General features: G+C 37.3%; 1 protein-coding gene across 1 annotated transcript in view; it reads right to left on the bottom strand.

Annotated features, from left to right (window-relative positions):
• The window catches only part of LOC150089886 (serine/threonine-protein kinase H1 homolog), a 48,101-nt gene extending 28,166 nt beyond the window's left edge, over positions 1 to 19,935 (bottom strand). Inside the window, exon 1 of the mRNA XM_090368887.1 lies at positions 18,745 to 19,935. Within this exon, the coding sequence (XP_090225013.1) occupies positions 18,745 to 19,689 (945 nt within the window). The 5' untranslated portion in view covers positions 19,690 to 19,935. The remainder of the gene's footprint in view (positions 1 to 18,744) is intronic.
• Positions 19,936 to 20,361: the final 426 nt, after the last annotated feature.

Genomic DNA, 20,361 nt, shown 5'->3' with positions numbered 1-20,361 from the left:
ATATCCATAAAAAAAAAAAAAAAGAGGAGAAAATATTTTTTTAATAATAATACCAATAACAGATCATTTCAATGCCTTTAATTATCACTTAAGGTATGTTTATAATAATTATTTAAATTATTAAATAATGTGAGAATTCAAGGATATTTTCAAGAATATTTTTGAAAATGACAATCATGTCATTTTCAAGGCTGTAAATTTTACAATTACCAATGTCCTATATTACAAACTTTTACAGGTTAAAAGTTAACCTCTCCTTCCTTCTGATTTATAATTTTTTTTTTTTTTAAAGAATACAGAAAGTAAAGAAATTTGATTCCCCACATAATACATGAGTAAGGAATACGTGAAAATACATCTGTTCCAATTTAATTAATGAAATTCTGTATATTCTCTAGACGGCTGAAACCAGAAGTTTTCAAATTCATTGTAATAACTGCATATACTGTATACTGAATTATTAGGACAACCAGTTTTCTGGCACCACAGTTCACAACGAGCAGTTCATTTTTTTATGACAGAAAAAGGGCTCGAACCAACAACTGGCATTATTTGTGGCCGCGCCTGCTGGACCATGGCAGTCTAACTTGTATAAATTGTTTGAATGTAAAAATGGCGTTATAGGTAAATATAAGTTTGGACAAAATGTTTTGCATGCTATTGGGAAGCACGTTTTTATTTTATTTTTTTTAACATAATTCATGAATGAAATTATTAATATGCCCGAACGCTTAACTTTTGTCTCGGCGAGATTCTTAGGATTACTGTATGCAATCAGAGTATTTATGAAAGGATTAAATTCTCGGTCTTCCATTCTGCTATCGTCGATACATTAAGTGATTTGTTGCCAGAGGACAACTTTGGTATTAAATAAAGCCTTTGCCATTGGCTAGTCTGACATTGTTCTCTACATTACTTTCTCAGTGGCCTCGACCACGAGATCAAATTACGCACACGGTTCTGAAAAGTAAACATACACCCAGTATTCCCGGAGTTAACAGAGACGTGCAGGAAGCCATGCAACTATCAGTTAAATATTGGCTACACGTTTTTATTTCAAACCCTCCTACATCTTCCCATGTGACAGGCAACAGAAGGGGGACAAAAACATGAACGCAAGTGGTAACAATTGTCCACTTAGTTACAACAACTGCAGAAGGTCATGCGAGCCAAATGACGCTGACAATCTGAGGTGTGTCCTAAGATCGTACTCCTCTCGGAAAAGGAATATAAAACAATACCGGGGGGGGGGGGGGGAGAGAAAGGAATCACGTAGTCCTGCATTCTGCTAACCGTTATAACAACTTCAGTTTTCGGTAACTTTTATTTATTTACAGGATCGGTTTGCAGTAGAAGAAAGCGATCCTTGTTCAGATGCAAGCTAGGAAGACAATACATTGATTTATACGACATACATCAAAAGCAAACTAAGCAGCACTTACGTGTGCCGTTAAAGAAAGAAATAATAGGTGTTTTGTGAGACTAACGCATTGAGTTGCCTCAATATAATCTCCAAATAAGCAGCGTTCCCCCTCTCATACAGACAGCAGCTTTGATTTTTTTTTTAATACTAATTGCTCGTAAAAGAGGCACCACTCCAGGACTTGACAACCCCCTGAAGATTCGACTCAAAAATGAGCTGCTAAAAGGGGGTACAATGAGAACTTTTTGACATCTCACATTTTTGTAAGTTAAGTCAGTCATTTCATTGGCGAGATGACAAAAATCATAAATAAATAATAAAACAGTACATTGTATATTCTGGAGTATAAAGCAACATTTGGGATTCTCGTAAAAAAAATTAAAAAAAAAAAAAGTTTTACGAGAACCCCAAGCAATAAAGATTCATTAAGGCAACTGATTTCCCATACTTTACTATGGGTTGCTGTGACACTATGACAACTTTATTAGTTTTAAGGTATTATAAACTACAGTACCTAGTACCGTGCATGGGTTGAGTTGAAAGAACATACTCGTTGACATAGACTTGAATTTCTGTGAATTGTAATTTTCAAGAAATGTGCGAAGGGAGGTTATTGCAGAAAACGGAATTTGAATGAAGAAAAAAAAAAAAGCTGGTTCTGCGAGTTTGGCAGTAAACGAATGTTGGGTGGTTACGGAACGTTTCGGACTGGTTTGAGAGTGAGACACGTAACAAAATTCATGACAAAAGCTCAAAATCTTAACTATAGGAGTTCAAAAGGATTTAATTTCTATTAAAAAGAATCTAAATACTGGTAGAGTAAATGTAGAAAGAAAACCAAGCTCAACCATTAAGTAATCAATTAATGAAGATAAGACAACATTGCTTTAAACATAAGGCATGATTAAGTTTTTTCCTTCTGCAATAATGAGTTTTGTTTGTTTTTTCCCCTCTCTGGCTTACTGAGAAACGTAAGGATGCAAAGCAGCTATAAAGTGACATACATCATTGGGTGGAGGGATAGCCAACAGCAAGACTAGTGTAACGGCACCACTCTGTCACAGTCTGAAAGGAAAATTCAAAGTTCTATAACGCAGCTCTGTTACAGTTTTAATTGAACGAAAACTTGAAACCGGGTATAATTTGAATCACAATAAACGTTACGGCGCAGCACTTTCAAACTGAGGTTGGTGAATACTTAGCAAACGAATTACATGCTCTTTTCTAGAACCGTGTCATTTTCATTATTTTCTTTAAAAAGAAAAGGGTCAACAATCCAAGACCATTGCTTAAGATAACGCAAGGCTTCAACAACAGCACTGAGAATCAATACTATTCGTGAAATGGGAAATAGTTGCATCCCCGACTGCTTTGTATCATTTATAATGGCTAAAAGATGCAAAGAAACTAACTTTTACCGCTTGTAAAAAAAAAAAAGTTCTTTATCACTCATACTTTTGTCAAAAAGTGGCTGTCCAATTCTACCTGGCCCACTGGCAGGAAATCGTCTCACCGAATCGCAACATCTTAAGTGTTTTTGTCATAGTCGACGTTAGCATTAGTAGAGGCATATAATGCAAGAAAGCAAGTTTATGCAGCATCAGCCAAAAAAAAAAAAAAAAACACTTCCCATTTCACCCATCCATTCGCTCCAAACATTTGTCCAGTTCTCCCTTGAATTTATTTAAGCTATTAACTTCTACAACAGATGGAAGTTTGTTCCAGCAATCAACCACCCGCTGGCTCAAGGCAAATTTCCGCACATCTATTCTACAATTGTCTTTAATCAATTTGAGATTAGCAGTTTAACAGCACTCTCCTTAATTTATAAGGAACTCCTAAAGTATTTATTAAGTTGCTATTTTACAGACCACTTGTGCAACTGATCTGACATTCTGAAGCAAAATTGCATGGTTCTAGCCGTTAACCATCCTTCCTACTTTAAAATCTTCAGCAAGCTTTGACAAGTTACTCTGCACTTCATCAATCAAGGAAGATGAGCTAAAGAAATGGCACCAATACTGAGTCCTGAGGGACTCCACTTGTTAAGCCATGAGGAATATCCGTTTATGACTGTCTTCTAGCCAAACCTTGAAGAAAGGATCTTGCCGGTAATCACAATTTGCTCTAGTGTATATAGCAGCTTTTCGTGGGGAACGATATCAAATAATTTGCAAGAATCAGGGTAAATAACGTCAGTTGTTTACTGCATCAACTGTTTTATAACTTCGTTATAATAATTAACTAGTTGATCAGGAATCCACACTGAGATCCATTAAAGATACTATTCATATCTAGATGATCCTTATGACCATGTAATTTCACTGCAGGGAATTGCCACGAATGGGATTTTTCTCACCTTGATGTCAAGGCAAGAGGACAACGTGTGAACCTCCCATTCAGTCAATGTTGGCGATTACTCTGTAATAAAATTAAAAGGTCATGAGCAGCAGCGGTCCATTCGCTCATGTAAAACGAGTAGCAATAATAATACTAATTTAAAAAAAAAATTCATACTGGGTGATTATAACTGAACTGAGCGGCTTACAAAGAACTGCAGACAGAACAACTAATCGCATAGTTGAAATTTAGAAGGGTCAATACCAATTTAGAAAGGAATGCTATGATGAGCGAAAAAATGCTCCAAAATGTGCCACCTGAGGGCAATACTGTACAGAAGTTATGTAAGCTATACTTTAATGATATGTCTGTGGATCCTATAGGAGCATAGCGTTTGGGGGTAAGCCGCCACCTGTGGTCTCCAACTGCGTAATCTGTTATCTTGTGAAGTATAGAGGACTCAATGCCAGAAACGTGTGTGGCATGTTTGTAAGAGCTATACGAGCAAGCGACGGAAAAAAAAAAAAAAAAGCAAGCACAAATCCATCATTAGACCTGTAATGTAGTCCTAAACTAAAATAATAGAACCAGGGCACCAAAGTAGTGGATTGCAATTAAAGTGGTAAAATATTTAAATGCACCACTGTGAAATTCTGCTAATCACAATGTAGCATAGTCAAAACAGGTGTTGCAATTAATATAAATCAATTTTATCATTATAAAATTTAATTAATATACAGTCGAACTTGGTATAACGAGATCCAACGGGAACAATAATAGAGGCATGTGATGCAAGAAAGCAAGCGTATGAGCTTATGTAGCATCAGCCAAAAAAAAAAAAAAAAAAAAAATCCACCCAACCATTTCCTCTAAATGTTTGTTCAGTTCCTCAAATTTATTTAAGCTATCAACTTCCACAACCACAGATGGACGTTTGTTCCAGCAATTAACCACCCGCTGGCTAAAGGCAAATTTCCGCACATCTATTCTACCACTGAAGAATCTTTATTGCAACGCTTAGAATGATAATTTACATACCGTATTTCCCCATGTATGACGCACCTTAATTTTGGGGCCCGAAATTTGAAAAAAAAAAAAAAAAAATGTATTACAAAGTTATTGAACTCAAGTTTTATTCTTCAAAAAATTCATACAACTCATCACTGTCAAAACTCCCATCCATTAGCTTGTCCTCATCTGTGTCTGATGACAAATCACTGTCTTCCTCAGTTCCATTTATGGCATTTGAAATGCCACACTTCTTAAATGACTTGACAACGACCTCAATCTTGATATTATCCCAGGATCTTATCACCCAGGTACAAACTTCTCCAATAGTTTCTTTCTTCACTCTTCCTGCTGGTGTCAAATTGTCCCCAGAAGACTTCATCCATTGGTTCCATTCGTCTCTCATGGAAGCTTTGAAGGGTTTGTTAATGCTGACATCAAGCAGTTGGAGTTGGGATGTCAAGGTATGATGGCAAGTTGTGTTTTTTGCTCTGCAGCAATCTTCTTTGTATTTGTTTTTTATGTGTGCTCTGAACTGATCAAGCACCAAAAGGGCAGGTTTGCATAAGAGCCCACCTGGTCTCCTCCTCCAAACTTGCTCAAACCAGATTTTCATCCCATCCTGATCCATCCAACCCTTGTCATGAACGTGATTGTCCACATTCATGACAGAACTGTATAATGGCTCTTTTCATGTCCACTTGTCTTCACAGTTACAGTTTTCACCCCCTTCTTATCAACATTTCTGTTACTTGGGACATCAAAATGAAGGGGGACTTTGTCCATATTTGCAATTTTTCCCAACTCAAACTGATGTGTCTTCCAACATTGAATGACAAAACAATGAAATTCAAGGACCTGCTCATAGCATTCAGGCATCTTTTGGGCAAGTCTGGTGTGTGTATGCATGCTTAGTCCATTCCGTTTCATGAACCTGAAGCACCAATTGTGTCCGCCTTTGAAATCACTAACTTCTTTTTCATCAGCAATTCTTGCCTCATGCTAAACCATCTTTGAGGACACAGGAATTCCAACTGCCCTTTGCTCCTCAATCCATATCTTCAATTCCCTCTCTAAATCAGGCCATTTTGCTGACTTGCCTCTAATGGCCTTCTGCCGTGGCATTTTCAGTAGGGTTTCTTCTTCCCGTAGCCAGTCTCAGATTGTTTTCTCAGTTGGATGAGGACCAAACTTACGTTCAGCAGCATGATTTCCATTCACTTTTGCAAACTGGATCACTTTTAAATTGAATTCAGCACTGTACGAAAATCTTTTCTGAGCCATTTCTGGGCAGAACGTGGCAAAACGTAACCTAACATACCGGAAAAAGTGCAAAACAACGAGCACAAAGAAAACAAGTGCGAAAAAGCGAGAAATGCAAGTAAAAAAAATCTACAATCACTGTATAAGACTCGCCCAGTTTTTAAACCCTAAATTTTTCGAAAAAAAAGGGTGCGTCTTATACATGGGGAAATACGGTAATATTAGTAGCAACAGCACGTCAGGTCACGGCACAGTGGCCAGAGGTTAACATTGTACTACAGAGACATTGCCTCAGGAACCAAAATACATAAATAAATAATAAACCAAAATAAATAAATAATAGAAATGATAAATAAGTGCAAAAAAAAAATAATAAGTAAAGGAAAATGGAGAAATGACTTTAGTATACTACATATATAGAACATTAAGTGAGTGTACAATCATTTGCTTCAGAATACATACAGTAAGGATATACATTGAAGTGCATAAATATGTAAATTTTTTTGGGTTAAGAATATACATTGCTCAAGAATCAAATTATAATAGTAGTAGCCTTGGCTACCCTACTGAGTATTCCTTTTGTATATTGTCTATCATGACAGAACTTATTGAAGTCAACATCTAGATCCTGGACTCGAGATAGCATCTGCTGAGGAAGAAACCAGTCCAACAGATGAAGGCGCCTTTGCAGAGGACAACTGGGGGATTGGTCATAGACGTTCCTGTGGGATCCTCCATGCACAGTTTTCCCAGGAGGGGAAGGAGATGAGACCGGTCATGAGTTTGACTGCTGTGACAAGCCTTCTTTCATTAATGAGCAACTTGAGCCTTGGGATGTTAAACGCATTAGCCATATCAGTGGAGGCAGGCTAAGTTTGTGGCATGCCCACTTGAGAAGCCAGTACTCCGATGAGAATACTGGTTTGATGGTAGAAGGAGACGCAGATGCCCAAATTTCTGCAGCATAGAGAAGTGGCAGATACACTATTGCTGAGAAGTATCTCACCATGATGGATTTGCCTGTTACATGGTGCAAATGTTGCTTACATATCCATCTCAGTCTGGCGGCTTTTGTGAGGAGTGTCTACTTGCTTGCCGAAAAGAATCTTCGGATCGAAACTTATTCCTAGGTCAATGTGATGTTGGTAAAGAGGGATGGAGGCTCCATTGAGGGTTGGATAGATTTTTGTTCGCTATTTCTTTAATGAGAAGACCATGATTTCTGAGTTCTCAGGATTGATATGCAGACCAAATTGTTTGAGGTAGATACATATTGAGGAGAGAGTGGAGGTTAGCTCTTCTGAGACTTGGTGAGGGTTTTGGCTTGCTTTCTTTAGATCCTCAGCATATACCAGGATATTTAACTTTTGGATTACCAGTTGAGCAATAAGTGCAGTGAAGAGGAGGCCAGATAGCACTGCCCCTTGCAGGTCTCCAACCGAGATTACTTTGCAGTATCGTGAGTTATCTACAGATAATTTGACTCTTCGGTTATTCAGGAGAGATGTGAGGAAAGCTAAGATGTCACCACTTCTCTGATAGTGCTTTTCTAGTAGTTTTAGGAGAGATGGGATGTGCACGGCATCAAATGCAGATTCAATGTCTACATAGGTGGCTGCCAGCTCGTCTCTGTTCTCAAAGGCTGTGAGGATTCTGTTAGTCGTTGCTAGAAGGTTGGTCACAGTTGATCTGTGTGGGAGTGCATAGTGGATTTCTGGAGGATTGTCTGGCAGGATTTGGTTAGTGAGGATCGGGAGCAGTATTTTTTTTTAGCAGTTTCAACAGACAGGATGAATTTGAGATCGGTCTATAGCCAAAAATTCAAGTTCTATCGCAAGTGACGGAACTCGAATTTTTGGCCTTGGTTTGACAAGGTATTCCTTCCATTGGTGTGGAAAACTGCTTTGAGAGCACTGAGTTAAAGATTTGTAACAGAGGTTGCAGGATGTAAGGACTCAGGCTCTTAAGCATAAATTGCAGAATCCCGTCAGGTCCAGTAGTAGAAGTTGCTGGCAGTGAATTGATGGCATTAATTAATTCTCGTCTTAATATTATTATGGTTGTCAGTGGGTCAAAACTGGTGTCAGATGTTGGTAGCGAGGGCTGGTCTTCTGGGTTGATAGTGGTAGTAAACCTAGTGATGTAGTCAAGCCAGCTTTGGGGATCAAGTTGAGGGGGAAAACCTGAAGGGGTATCCTTATATGGAAATTTCCCTATGTGTATAGTCCTGTCAAGGTACCATTTGATCGCTATGGATTTCTGACTGCCAGAAATCCACAGCGATTTCTGACTGCCAGAAATCCACAATTCAATTCTGTCCATAACGTTGTGAGATTGCTTCCACAATTTATGTAGATGTTGCTTGAGGTCTAATCGCTTCTTCAGGTCGTGGGACCACCATGCTTTTAGAGTAAGGGGAAATTGTGATCTTTCTTGTGGCTGCATAGCTTGTTACAGATATAATCCAATTGGTAAGGAGGGTGAGGGCTAACTGGACATCACATCACATGACTAGGTTCGACCAAGCGATTAACGACGCTGCCTTGATGCATCTCGGTATGTTCAGGAATGTAGGGCTGACATGTGACATGGTTTTGTTCTGCCGATTGGAAGATGGCAATTAGTTGGTAATTGAAATAGCATTAAAAGTGCAATTTGTTCAGAGTTGAGCACAGTCTCTAAGGTTTTATCGATGATGCATGGTATGGAAGCTAGTATTAGATCAAGTTGGTTAGGCCCACGAGTTGGGAGTTCGCTGACAAGGCAGAGATCTGCGGTAAGAGGTGAGACAGGAACAGATGCTTTAAGTTATTAAGTTGAAGGTGTAGATTGAAGTCACCACATACGATGTGTACAGTGGCAGCTGGTGCAGGATCCAGTTTGCTACTTCAAGGATAAGGTCTTGAGATGGTGATGGGGCACAAGTGACTACAGTCACTTGAAGTACGGTAGATTGGTACTTGAGTTTGACATAGGTGGCTTCAAAATGTTGTGATTCACTTGAAATGGTAGAGATCAGTGTGAAGAGGCTTTGTCTATAAAAGATGGCGGTACCCCATCCCCTCCTGTTATCTCTCAATGTAAAGGCAGACCCGTATCCAGCTGGGACGGTGATCACAATACATTCTTGACGGGGTTCTATCCACGTTTACGTTATGCAGGTGAAGATCCAAGCGTGCAGCTAGGAGTAACTGCTCTAAGGCGTCGATTTTATTTCTGATGCTACACACATTTTGGTAAAGTAGCTGAAACGTAGCAGTCATAGGAATTCTTACCAAGATTGTTGGCCTATAATATTTATTTATCAGTGGCTTATGGTAGGAGCGATTTGTGATCCTGGTTGGGATAGTCATATCAATTTGGTTTGGAGGTGGCATGCATGCAGGAGATGAAGATTGGTGTTTACTAGGGGGTAGTGGATACATGCGACCGAATGCACTATGATCATATTCTCAGCCTGGCAATTTAGTAACAGGGTCCTGTAGGAGTCAGCTAGTTGGCATCCAGTGGTTCTTTGCTAAGGCTGAGGAGGGTCTATCTCAGTGAGAGGTCTCACAGAATGGTCGGATTATCGTTCCAATTGGCTAAATAGATGGCTGGAAGGTTTTATTGAATCTCTTGGGTTGCATTCCAGTTTAAAAGCTGCATAGTTATTACTTCTGACTGGCAGCTGCTTTACAGAAACACGTATTTGGATTTCTTCTTCAACTACAGCTACGACTTGGGTGCGGGTTGTACGAGGATCTAGTTTTGAGACTAAGATGCTTGTTCTTGCTTTTGTAGGCTGTTCTATTGCACAGAGACGATGTGGCTGTGGTGCCCATGGCAAATAGGCGCTCTCGTACTAGCAGAAATCGATGAGTGGATTCCAGGCAGGTAGCTGGAGGAGTCTTGTTGTGCGCGATGCAAGATCCACCTGTGACTTTTGCCCAGGTTGAAGAATTATCGTAATGGGTATGCTTCCTCCGTGGCTGGTTAGTATGGGAAGTAGTATCGGAAGAGTTGCGGACCTCCTTACTAAGGGAGTGCATGATGTCTACAGGTTTCGGGCGAGCATATGCCAATATGGAGTTTCCAGGGAAAGGTTGACTTCTTGTGTGATGCAATGATGCAGTAGGTGGTTGGGAGAATAATGAGTGATGCTGGAGCTGTTCAGACATCATATGATCAGGGTATTCGCTTTGTTTGCTTAGCTGTATGTTGTGCAGACTTATACGGTCATTGAGTGCTGGCTGGTTACTTCCTCTGAGGATTGAGGTGGTCTGACTAGTTTGCAATGTGCTTTCGTGGGATCCCATATTGTCACGGTCCTCCGTTTGTGTGGGTGTATTTGGGGCGCACAATTCGTTTACTCTAAGGTTCGTAATGCTATCTGTCTCGCCAGACACTTCTTCACATTGAGGGTTTGGTGACGGGTTGAATTTCGATATAGGTGAGCTTGTCTGATGCCTGGCCAGGTGGTTGGAGCTTTAAGCACGAGGACTTGGTTTAGCCGAACTGCTGTCTCCTTTTTTTCCTTTTTTATCGTATCTAGCAGCACATGTGATTTTATGCTTTGTAACTGATGATGCAATAGCAAGCCTTGATTAGTGAGTATGAGCTGTAGTTTGTTCTGCAAAGATAACAGCTGTTTTTGATGATCCATTGTGTTGTCCCTCATCTCATTTTTTATTGTGATCTGTTCTGCATAAACTGAGTTTATTTTTTGGAAAATAGCATCGTAGCAATTGTTGTCTGTTTGATATACTATTTGTAGGTCCAATGTTGTTTTGTCAGATTTATCAGGTGTGCACACGGATGTGGAGGTTTCATCAATGGTGTTTGCTACTATGCAACTCACTGGGTTCTCAGAACTCCTTTTCGTTTTGGCAGGGTCGGATGTGAGGCAGGGAGTGCATTGCGCGATAGGTGGTCCGACGAAAATCGCTTGTCGAATTCACGTAAGTCGGGGTACAACTTTGCATATAAATACATATAAATTTTGTTTAATTGGAACCCAGGACTAACAAAAACACTAGTTTAGAAGAAAAATATTTAATAAAATTGCAGTTATTTATACATAGTAATACCAAATATGTATTAAAAAAAATAAATGAGTTACATAAATGTTATTTCGATGTCGATGGCTTCATACAATCTAACAAATTTGTCTGACGACACAGCACCTTTTTTTTTCACGCAGAATTTCTTCGTAGGAAGTTAATTTTTTTTATTCCTTGCTTTGTAGCTATAATGCATTCTTCGTTGGACTCTTGTGTTCTAAAATTTTTAAGCCCTTTCAATTGAGCTGAGACCTGTCAAATTTGCAATTGCCATGTGCTTTTCTGGTGGAACTGGGTCTGAAGTGTCGGATACTTCAGTAACGTTTTGCTCACGCATCTCTATGAACTCATATATTGTCAGCTCTTGACTATGTGAATCCAACAGCTTGTTGACATTACCACTGACTTCCAAATCTAATTGCCTAGCAAGATTAACAACTTTATCACATGAGCGACATGATCAGTTTCTGGTGTTGTTTTAGTCTCGTTTTTGAAAAAAAATGAACAAAGTTTCTTCCAGAGACCATTCAATGTTTTTTTTTGTGAATTTCATCCCAAGATTCTTCAATGATTCTTACAGCATCTAAAACATTGAATTGTTTCCAAAAGTCTTTAACAGATCTCACTATTTTGTCTCATAGCTTCATTCAGACGTGCAAACTAACGCCTAGTGTAGTAAGTCTTGAATGTTTTGATGACTCCCTGGTCCATCGGTTGAAGCAAGCTGGTTGTGTTTGGAGGCAAAAAACACAACTTTCACACGTGGGTCGAAATTAATTAGGGTGGCAGGAGGGTGACCGGGTGCATTGTCAATAAGAAGCATCACTTTAAATGGAATATGTTTAGACTTGCAATAACATTCGACTTTGGGTTTGAAGTGGTGACCAAACCAGTCCTCAAAAACGGAAGCTGTCACCCAAGCTTTATGATTTGACTTCCAAATCACTGGCAAGCTAATTTTAGATATACATGAAACGAAAAAAATCAAGAACTGCGTAACTCTGAGTTCGCGTAAGTCGGGGTATTACTGTATATATTAATAGCAATCTTAAAATTAATAGATTTCTTTAAAAATTTATTTAAAAACAAAAATATAAATTTCACAATGAAACCTGAACATTTCTTACTAAAGTACAATGTGTTAGATAAAGAGATCCAACGAATGAGATATACTGTGATGCATATGACGCTGCATTTTGATCCGCCATGAGCTGAACGCTAGAACCGGTTGTTCTATGAACCACAAGTCTGATTCAGTTACTGTACAGTCGATGTGGTGTTATCATATAGTCTTCTGGAGAACGAGCGTTCCGGTACTATTTTTTTTAGCAATACATCTCTGGGGGAGGGGGGGGCTGCAATTGGAAATAATGGACATGGACCAGGTAGGAATACATAGAAAGGGTATGTTCTTGACTACAACATACAAGTTTTTAACCTCTGGGGTACATTTTTTAATACATTAAAAACTCACTTTAACAGTCTATATGGATGTAAGCCCGTAGCCGACTGGTCAGGAGCGAGAGTGCAATAGCACACACTCTTCGAATAGACCGGGTTCAAGCCCCTGACTGCTGAATACTGTCGATCTGCCAACCCGCAATGGACCAGCGTGGCAGATTATGGTCCATTCCCCTCAGCATGAATTGTTGAGGAGGCTTCCATCCTTGATAACAGCTGCACTTTACCTTTTACCTTTATTGATGTAAGCCAGTATTCTTACATCCATATAAAAATTTAAAAAAAAAAACATTAAATGTTGTAATACTGTATTCATCAGTTGCATGGTACAAGGCTAGCCTTTTCATTAAAAGGCTGGAAAATATTTTAACTGATGTTATCGGACCAAAGCAGTTGTTCATGTTACTTTCAGGATTATGACTTTATAATAACTATGACCCAGAATAAAGGCCTGGTTCGGTAAATGGTTATTGAAATCAATTAAGCAGTGCATACTGTGCTTATACTTATGTTTGCAAAATGTCCAACTACATTGTGTTTTCTGTTTCTTGAAACAGAACACACACACACACACACACACACACACACACACACTACACAAAGCAAACATGCTTCCTTTTGCAAATTTTTTAAAACACACAAAAGCCTTCTAAAAACAATAGATCATATTTCTTTGGCATCTTATTGAAGGAAATCGTCAAATCAGATCTGGCTTTGCACTGCACACAAAATACAATTCTGACACAGTAAAACATGCACTCTGATATTTAATACAGCATCTTCATAATTGCAAGAGGCTAGATTTTAAGAATTTACAGATCTAGTAGTGGAGCAGTTTTGGAGGAGCACATTTCAATAAATATTACACACTTACACACAACCAACTGAACTTATTTACATCTGTAAACATTTACAACTATCTTGTCTTTTTATCTGTTTTTGCAGCCAACACAATAATGCAATGGTCTTAATTATAACAACAGAACAAACTTGCCTTTGTAACAAGTTTCCTTAGTATTGTACTTCTTTCAATAATAAATAGTTTTGTATATATCGCAACTCTGAAAAGCCTGATTTAATATGCCATGAGATCACTAAAGACCACCTGCTACCCAATGAGGGACTAATTAGTCCTGAAACAGGCTGTCCTAGCAATCTCATCTTTTAAATGGCCAATTAAATTTTTGGAAAGGCCCTCTGTTTGAAAGTAGTCAAATACCAGTACACCTCATTGCAAAGATAAGTTTGTTTTCAGCTGTGAGAATTACTATTGCATTACCTATATAGTTCAAACCCTGCTGGCTGCAAAAACACGAGTGCAAGATTGCTTTCTTAATATTTCCAGATTGAAAATGCTTTTTTTTAATAACATGCCAATTTTAAAGAATTCCACAATGTAAAGTGCCAAATTTTTGAGTTTACTATATATCATTTTCCACAATGTAAGACTGGCAACACCTGATGGTTAATTTGTTAACACAATTAAGCAAGCAGAAATTCATAGAAATGTAAAATTTAATGGCAAAACTATGGTTTACTATTTTCTTGTGAAAATAGAAGAAAATGTTATCTAAGTAGGAAAAGGGGTAAAAAGATAGGAGCCTTACAGTGGATGTAAACATAATTTAAAAACAAAAATTTTGAAAAAGGAATGTTTGTATGTTATTATTAGCTATATGGTGCAAGGAAGCCTGAGGCTTATGCTGCACTAGCCAAAAAAAAAAAAATTCCGGAGTTACCCTGAGAGAGAAAAAGAAAAGTAGAAGGGAATCACCAAGAAAGAGAAGAATGATGCTAGCCAGCTCAAGACCCTGGGTGTGCCAAGCCCATACTCACCAGATGTGAGCCCCTCAGGTTGATTTTTTGCCAATGAAAGGAGTAGGCATCTATTCTCCTGATAGTCAATCTAATTGTGTTTTATAAGTTAGTTTTAATTATTTTAACTTTATAAAAATTGTATCCATTCACAATCCGTGAGCCCTTCTATAAAAGAAATCCAACACATATCAATTTGCAAAATGGCAAACAGCATAAAATCTTATATGGGTGGATCTTGAACTTATAGCAATTACATTCCTATAAAAGGAACCAATAAATTAAAATGCCAAAAGTGAAACAGATTTTCATATAGGAAATGTTATAGTAGAGGGTTTCTGTTACTGGTAAGGTGTGATACTTTTTTTCCCCCACAAAAGTACCAATGGCATATTTAATCAAATACAATCACTGATGATATTTTAAGAAGTCCTTATGTGCTGTGATGTAATGACTAGATCATAGATATAGCTTAGCTTAATTTTTCAGCACTCACCACTTAGTTGGTTGAAAGTTTTACCACGTACATAGTGGTTATGAGATTCTAATAACTTACTGGGATTATAAATTTAAAAACTAAGTTATGGGCTTTAAAAATTTTTCTAAGAAAGAAAAGTGGACCTTCCATTTTTAAAGCCCATAACTTAGTTTTTAAATTTATAATCCCAGTAAGTTATTAGAATCTCATAACCACTATGTACGTGGTAAAACTTTCAACCAACTAAGCGGATTACTATGAGGTGAGTGCTGAAAAATTAAGCTAAGCTATATCTACGATCTAGTCAAAAACAATCATAAAAAGTACTCAATAGTTCATTATAAATACTTTTCCAACAACTTCACTAAGTTTCATCAGTTTTCTTCTTTCTGACATAATGGCCTTTGACTTTTGCCTTTAAGGCACTCATCTATTATTTAGCCAGTGATCTTTCCTTTTATCAGCCATTTAAGAATGAAAAAATTCTAAAATGCTTCAATTATTAAAAACACACTGCACACATTTATATGTGCAGTGTGTTTTTAATAATTTATATGATAGTACTTCAGGGAACCACAGACTAAGTGATGTCCAAAAGGTATTCTCTGAATACCTTTCTGTGAATATTGTGTACTATGACAGAACTATTCCCCCCCCCCCCCAATCTTGTGGGTCAGCCTAAGCAGCAGAAGTACTATACAAGTGGCGCCTCCGTAGCCAGGTGGGAAGGAGCAGCAGTGCGTAGCATACGCTTCTTGATTAGACCGGGGTTCGAGCCCGTCACCACCAAATACGGAGGATGCGGAAAGGTCATTCAGGGAATGACCACCGCATATCCCGGAGCAATATGGCCTTAGTTGCTAATGCTCCTAAAAACCAAATAACAAATAACAACTATACAAGTATGGGCTGCAGATTAGAGCTTACACTTTCAACTTGGGATGGTGGTTGGATGTCACAACTGTAACCTTTCTGTGCACACAACTGCAACTTCTCTGAATCTCTTAAACTCATTATGGATGATGTTATTTAAATATCATACATAGATCAATGAAAAACAAAAGTGTGGATGGCCACAAACTCACAGAACATGTTCAACAAACCATATTCATCATCTGTGAAAAGCATCAAAGCACTTCCAAGAGAAAGAACATCCAATAGTATGTTACAACCACCTGCAGTAGGCTGAACAGCCTTCAGTTCACGTAGGACAGGCACATCCATAGCCAGGTGGGAAGGAGCAGCAGTGCTTAGCACACGCTTCTTGATTAGACCGGGGTTCGAGCCAGTCACCACCAAATATGGAGGATGCGGAAAGATCAGGGAATGCCCACTGCATATCCCGGAGCAATATGGCCTTAGTTGTTAATGCTCCTAAAAACCAAATAACAAACAACAACATGTAGGACAGCTATGTATAAGCCAATACTTGCTTACCAATGATGAAAAATTGCCATATGGAGTGGTGTTGTTTTCATTGTTTATGGACTCTAGAGAATAGGTGTTATGAATCCCAGTTCCACGCATGGTTACCTAATGGCTGATAAACGTGATTGAATTCCACATGAATTTTGCAAGAAGGGTCTATGTACAAACTCTTTTCTGGTTTGCATTCATTTTGATATCCATTTCATCATTTTATTATTAATTAATAAAATAAGAAACTATATACAACTATTAGAGGAACTGTAGTGGAGATTTTTTTTTTTTTTTTTTTTTTTGCTCTGACAATTTGGGTGCCATTAGTGATTAACAAGGTATAAGGTTCCACCAAGAATAAATATAATGGAATTACATCCATGTGCATGGATACTATCAGTAAAAGCAAAATCCAGCCATGTTGGCAACTGGTTTTTGCCAATAGAATGTAAACTACATAAGAGAAAAAAATTAATTTTTAAATCTTTCTACATAATGTGACAATATATTTTATTAGTGAAAAAGTTTGTTAAATAATGATACTATTTCAAACTTCATAGTTAATATATGCTTATGTGCCGTGCATAAGAAAATCCAACTACCTTTTTATTCCTGGCATAGCATTAACATAATTTTGGTAGATAATTTTATATTTACAAGAAAAAAAAAAATAAGCAATTGTTTTGCACTGAGATTAAAGTTTCCTAACAGACAATGAAGTTGTATTGCAATTTAATCAGTGGAAGGGGGCACAGTGTACAATGAAGTTAGCAGCAAATCTGAGCTTGTATTTTATCAACTTCTCACTCAATTCATTGGATGAAAGAGAAATAAGAAAAATAATAGCTTTAAAATGCTTTTAAAAAATAAGATTATGCCATCAACATTTATGTAGAAAGGAATTCACCACACAGGAAACATAACTGACTGTGGTCCTGGGGGTAATGTGCATGGATGCAAATTCACCCACTACAAGATTGATCTCTTATGCTGCTGCAGCCCACTGTTATGTCAGCTGCAATGAAACTATTACAATGAAATTGTAACCTCTTCTGGCCTCAGTCATCCAGAACAGTATAAATGAACATTTCTTCATTTATGTTAGCATCACCAAGAGAAAAGTCTGCAAGAAATTTATTCAGCTAAATTTCAGAAAGCACACATCTCAAGAATAAAAATTAGAGTCAACATCCATAATTTATATTTAAGGCTTTGAACTTTTTAATAGAAGACAGAATTCCATAACCCTACTTAAATTTGGGGGGAAAAATTAAATAAAATAAAATTAATTAATTAATTTCTTGTCTTGCATCCTTGCTAGTATCCAATGGTGTAGCCAGGATTTTTTGTCAGCAGGTAAATTCACAAAAATGGTGCTAATTGCCTAATGCTAAAAAGCAACATAATACTAGATTTCGGCATCAGGGGTATAATACCTGCTAACCCTACCCTGGGTACACCACTTCTTGTACCTTTGAAATTTTCTTCAAAATCCATGCAGATTTTAAATTAATTAAATCAGGAATAATAGCAAAACCACCTCCATGATACTGCAATTTCATATCAACATGAACAAGCAAGTAGGAAGTATATTATTTGACTGCAAACTACAATAAAGAAAATGTTGTTTGGATGGGAGGTGCATTTACATAGTGGTGTCACAGTTCATATGATACTATACAAAACCTCATTTTTATGAGGCCCTCATGCAATCAAATTTGTGCTTCATATGAACTGAGATTGTATTTTATTAAAGATATTTTTGCCACATTGTTCTGTTTTTGGCACCCCCTTAAAGAATGGCACCCCAGGCAAGGGCCTGCTAGCCTGTACCTTAATCCGGCACTGTAGTCAGCAAAAGTTCAGATTATCCCAATCCTCGGGTGATAAGCAATGTGTTAGGTTAGATGTGTGGAAATTTGCCTTCAGTCAACAGCCAGTTGATTTTTGGAATAAAGTTTCATCTGGTGTTGCAGGGGTGGGTAGTTTGATTAAATTCAATTGGCAAACTATTATATGGGGATAGACATATTATAACTTATTATAGACAGATATAACTAAACTATTATATGGGGATAGATATGGGAATTTTTTTTTTTTTTTGATGCTATATAAGTTTGCTTTCTTTCATCATTTGCCACTATTAATACTAATATTAAAAAATACTAATATACTGTACTCTTAAAAGCACACTACAAGCTTCTTGCTATTTCTAAGATATGTCGTAACAGCAGTTTCACATCTTTAATGTGAGTGCTCATGTTTCAACATTTTGTTTTAGCAAATATGTTTGTTAGGAAAGTCACACATAAGTAATTATTCACTCCAACATAAGAACACTGGCAACTCTTATAATTGATGAAATGTTTAATGTAACAGGTATAATTAATAAAATAAAATAAATCAAAGCAGGCAGTAATAATTTTATATATATATATATATATATATATATATACACCATTTTTTTTTTTTTCACAAAACAAAATTTCACTCACCTTCCCAGCCATAACCAAATTTCCCAACAAAATCAATTTAAAAATTTGAGCATCATGTTCAGCATCAAATGGGAAAGTTCCACTTAAAACAATGTAGGATATAACACCCACAGCCCACATATCCACAGCACAAGTGTATGACCGTTTGGAAACAATTTCTGGTGCAATATACTGGGGAGTTCCACATATAGTGTGCATAAATGGATTACCGTTAGATTTTCGTATACTTGCAAAGCTGAAATCTGTTATCATTAACCGAGAATCATTACCAGGATGATAGTATAATAAGTTATCGGGCTTTAAGTTCCTATGTGTGATTCCAAGTGCATGCAAGTAACTTAAACCATTTAAAATCATTTGTACTACTCGTTTGGATTCTTCCTCACTAAAATATCCACACATTTCTAATTTGTCAAGTAAGTTTCCACCAGTTGCCAGCTCCATTATCATGAAAATACTGTTATTTGATTCGAAAATCTCTATGAGTTTAATTATATTGGGATGATTCACTCTCTGGAGTACAGCAAGTTCGGTTTCGAAAGAATCCCATGCTTCTGGTGTTTCTATCATTTTCATCGCATAGGGTTGTTTGGTTATGCGATGTTCTACTCGCAATACTTTACTAAACCTTCCCTTTCCTATTACACCTCTCATCACATATTTTGCAGCAATTCTAGCGTCAAGAAAACTTTTTACGCCATGCAAATGTCTGGAATGTGAAATCTTTTGACTATTCTGATTACCCACATTTCCGGGTGATTTATGTCTTTGGTTTTCTTTACTTTTTACTACTCTTTTGCCTGAAAGTTTCGTTTGGAAAGAATTATTCGCTGGACATTTATCAGCCAGTTCAGATTCCTGAACATTTAATTTTAAAACGGGTTGGATTTTTATGTCAAAGTTACTACTTAATTTTTCATCTAACTTGCTAAAGGTACAACCCATACTTTCTTCCGTTTCCTAAATATATTCACGAAATTATATATCATGAGGCCAAGTCTAATATTCAGAACAATTATGCTTTGACAAAACATGAGGTCTCATTAGTTCAAATCACTACTCCTAAATGAAGAGCGATCAGTTGTCAACTGTACCGACTGCAAAACACATTATACCATAGCTTAGATTGAACTCACCAAAATATTATGCAAAGCAGTTAAACACCGATAAAACAAACTTAGACGTTCAAACTATTTGCCCATTAAAACACACCATTCGTCAACACTTTGAGAATATGCCAACCAACACGAACTATACAATTGGAAGACTGTAAATGCAAGTGGCGCCGTTTAAAGTTTCCATTTATATACCTAAGTGAACGAGATTACACATTATAAATTCAAATACGAACATTGCAGGAGTCCATTAAAAGTTTCGGAATTGCAGAACTTGCTTGCATAAGTTTGAAATATCATAAATATAATTTTCATCACCATATAAAGATATGCAAGACCACTGAATAAATAAAAAATTTTATTTCAGATCAAGACCGCAATGACTCACAAGGCAATGGTTTCGCGCCGGAGCCAAAACTTAAATTTCGCGCCCTCTTCATCTTGTTTTTTTTTTTTTTTTCCCTAAATATGTATTTCCATAAAAAGTTAAACTTGTGGGTGT

Source organism: Mastigoproctus giganteus, chromosome 2 (assembly GCF_048544385.1).
Source record: "Mastigoproctus giganteus isolate SK-2022 chromosome 2, ASM4854438v1, whole genome shotgun sequence".
Taxonomy (NCBI): Eukaryota; Metazoa; Arthropoda; class Arachnida; order Uropygi; family Thelyphonidae; genus Mastigoproctus; species Mastigoproctus giganteus.
Note: the sequence above shows the minus strand (reverse complement) of the source record. Positions and strands in the feature narration are given on the sequence as shown.